Here is a 3,835-nt window from a genome sequence, read left to right on the forward strand (position 1 = left end):
ATGTTTATGTTATTTTTAAATGAATGAATTGAATTGATATTATTTATTGTTTCAGCATTTACTTTGTAGAAAAACATTTTGAATTTATTTAAAATAAAACACTTTGTAAATTTATATTTATGTAAAAATGTAAGTTTATATTTACACCTGAGGATGGGTAATACTGATTACTCGAAATAAGTCGTGTTTTAATGTATTAAACTCTTGTGTGGTAAAATTTTCAAAGTGTTTTATTTGAAATAAATTCGAATTGAATTAAATTATTATAAATAAATATTTATTTACTCATATGTACAGTACGCTCAATATTTTTAAAGTCTATAGTAATGCATAAGTGCTTGTCTGTGAAACAAGTAATATAACACATATTCGTTTGTGTTAGTACGCACATTTGAAAACATTATATTACGCACACATTAACAAAGGCTATTGGAGATATGAATGGATTAAACATATTTTTTGAAGGAACGTATAGCAGCTGCTACTTTGTATCATCATCATCCTTTCCCTTCCGCAGCTAGTGGTGCATTGAGCACTGTATTTGTTGTTGAAACATTTTCTTATTTATTAAATTACCTAACTTAATTAGTACACGTTTTCTTTATTAAAATTTGAAGGTGTTGTAAATAGTTAGTGGCTAGCGCGTTTACTAACTTGCATAAGGTCCCGGTGCCCCTTACACCATCGCGTGTGGATAAGGGTATGGTAATGATGATGATTAGGTTTAAGTAATAAACACAAAAAGTTTTATAACGGGAAAATAAAATAATATTTTTCTTTTATTAGTTATATATATACATATATATTTGGATAATTTATATGGCGTGATTTTTGTGAAAATCATCTCAAGGGCGCTGTACAATAAATATCCCAGCACGTCTTGCAGCTACAGAGCGCATTGACGGTTGGGATTTTAGTTCCTCGTCACCAATTATGATATATAGGAGCTGGATTACAGCACGTCTTGCAGATACAGAGCGCATGGACAGTAAAAAATATAGCCCCTATTTACATTATTTTATTTGACAATAAAGTTTAGAGTTTAAGCGATATTTGAAAAAAAAATGAAAAAAATAACAAATTTATAAAAATAGAAGTTAGATTACAACAAGTCTTGCAGCTACTAAACGCATGGACGTTATGCAGCTCTAAAACAAAAACGAATTAAATAAAAAAAAAATCGTACGCAGCTGTGCGCTTTGATTATGGGCGTGCCATTTCGCCAAATAAGTCTATTTGCAAATAACTGACCACACATCCCCGCCCCCGCAAAACGGGTTGTCGTAGTCTATTCAATTGCAACAATTGCAAACTAAACACAATCCTTCCACAAGAAAGGTAACAGCAGATTCAACCTGTAGGTTTAGGAGAAATGTAGCGTTAACTATTTTTTACACTGGGCCCGTTACTTTAAGCGAATATTTTCGGGTGTATTTGTTACTTAATGCATTTTTACCCCTTTTGCGAACGAAATAGAAATAGTATTGTTGTGAGAATGACATTTATAGTGTGGTCATTTCGCATCGAACATTAGTTCAGTTTCGACCTTCGGATTCAGTACTTCCTCATATACTTTCAGTCCTCCCTTTAACCCTTCTATGTGATTGAGTGAAGTGATACGTGATAAAAACTGTTTATATAATATCGCTTTTATTAAATTAAATTAAATTGCTACTGTGCTATGGGATTATTTTAATTTATCATCGATAATTCATCACATATTCAAACGGTGAGTCTATAATTGATAGTTTTAAGTTAGGTTTTAATATTTTTCATAATCAATTTTCCGGTTTTATGACATAATTAATCGTATAATATTTATATCATAATTTAATAATTTACATGCTTCCACTGTCCATTATGTAGTATTCCAAATCAACACCGTGACTCGTAGAGTTTGGGATTCGTTTTTTTTTGTAATATGTATGTATTTGTATGAATACATAAAAATAAATATAGCATGCCTACTTATTTTACTATTAAAAAACGTTACACAAATCTTAAGTTAAGAGATTTACAGATTGAAATTATTGTTTCGATGCTGTTTTTTTAAAAATAATTACAATCTGAACACATTCGTTTAACAATTTGTCATTAAAAACAAGTAATTAATAATTATTTTATACTAAGAAAAAAAGAGTGTACATCGTTAGTTCATTCTACATAATGACTATGAATATTTTTGTTTAATTTGTTCATAACGTTAACCCTTGAATTACTAACGGACATGTTTGCACTGGTGTAAATAAGATTACATATAAGCGTAAATAAAACAGGCGTAGTAACAAATAAAAACGTGCATTTTAAAAAATTGAGTATAAGTATTTTATGAAAGAAAAAATAGTATGTATTTTAATGAATAAATACGATTACAATGTTATTTTCCTTTTGTTACAGAAATGGCGGCCGTCGGTCACGTAAATTCATTCGCATACCAGCTTCCACTTGATTTCTCCAACCGCGACGATGCGGTGTTGGATCTTTCTAGATCGAAGCAGTCTACCGGACAATATATAAACAACAACTACCCCGCCGTACACAAATATGAGAGTAATCTTGATCGCCATTCTCCAACTCATCCGGACTCTTCTCAGCAACAGTCTCCCGCGAGAACCAGCTTATCCCCGCACCAGTTCAGGGAAAGAGATTCTTACTATGTAAACGAATCGGTGAATAATTCATACACAGGTAATAGATCTCCTTCATTATATAGCGCTGATAAAGATCCATTGATAAGTCCTCATTCTGGACAATCTTCACCTAACTACGCTTCATCTTACCCGAGACCGGAACGTCTAAGTCCTTACATAATCCAAGCAGCGTTCCGCCAACATCTTCTCTTAAAAAATCCAGACCCTAAAAGAAAATCAGAATCAGACGCTGTTTCCGATGCCGGATCCGAAGGTTCTCACTCCACTTTTCCGATGTATCCCATGGTAACATCCGGAAGAGACGGCAAGGTCGCCAGACCTTTCAAAGCATACCCCAAAGACCCGATGAGTTTGGCGGCCGGCTTTTCGTCCGTCGACGCTCTTCTCGATTCTCAATCTGCTGAAAAGTATTCAGCCTTCAGAAAAAGAATGCTCGATCAAATCTGCGCCGCCAATGGAGGACAGGCGACAGTGTCGAACCCGAAGATGAGAAGAACCCTCAACTCGACGAACAACAATTGCTATTTGAGCGAGGAAGGGTCCGTCTTAGGAGATGATTCATACACGGAAAGGAGGAAAAAAAACAACGCCGCAGCGAAGAAGTCAAGAGACAGAAGAAGAATCAAAGAGGATGAAATAGCTATCAGGGCCGCCTTTTTGGAAAGAGAGAATATTGAACTAAAGTTTGAACTTGCAGCTGCTAGGAAACAACTTGCTCTTTGTGGAGTTGCTCCGGTTCAATAAATAGCTTTAAGAAATTGAAGAGTGATTTTTCATTGTGGCCTAATTCGAACAACATCGTTTAGAGAAAATCAGTTATTTGTGCTTAGTCCGCTTTTATCAGATCAAGTGATTTTTTTAATGACATATCAAAGTAATTTTAGACTGGAATTATGCTATCGGACCAAATACTTGGTAATTTGCCATCAACAAAATGCTTATTAAAATAAGGATTTTTGAGGGCATTTTGATTAAAAATGTAAAATTTTAAAACATTATAGTATCCAACTTATTGACAGTTAGTGAACGAATTTATGATAATTGTGATAACAATGGGATTATCATTTTTAAATTCATAAATTTTGACTTAGGACGGTTTGAAAAATCACTCTTCAATTATAAATTACAAGAATTTCTGTACATATAAGATTTTTATAAAAGAGCCAAAGATAACTAAATTGAAA

At 33.3% G+C, this 3,835-nt stretch overlaps 1 protein-coding gene across 1 annotated transcript; it reads left to right on the plus strand.

Annotated features, from left to right (window-relative positions):
- The first annotated feature begins 2,399 nt into the window (after positions 1-2,399).
- gt (transcription factor giant) lies at positions 2,400-3,395 on the plus strand. The gene has a single exon (XM_088230537.1). It carries the CDS (start codon positions 2,400-2,402, stop codon positions 3,393-3,395), a length of 996 nt encoding a protein of 331 aa, XP_088086663.1.
- The last annotated feature ends 440 nt before the right edge of the window (positions 3,396-3,835 follow it).

This window comes from Micrasema longulum, unplaced genomic scaffold (assembly GCF_059751315.1).
Source record: "Micrasema longulum isolate JH-2025_06_02 unplaced genomic scaffold, ASM5975131v1 h1tg000779l, whole genome shotgun sequence".
Classification (NCBI taxonomy): Eukaryota; Metazoa; Arthropoda; class Insecta; order Trichoptera; family Brachycentridae; genus Micrasema; species Micrasema longulum.

Coding starts and splice junctions, on each gene's coding strand:
- gt (XM_088230537.1), top strand. CDS start 2,400: ATGGCGGCCGTCGGTCACGTAAATTCATTCGCATACCAGCTTCCACTT.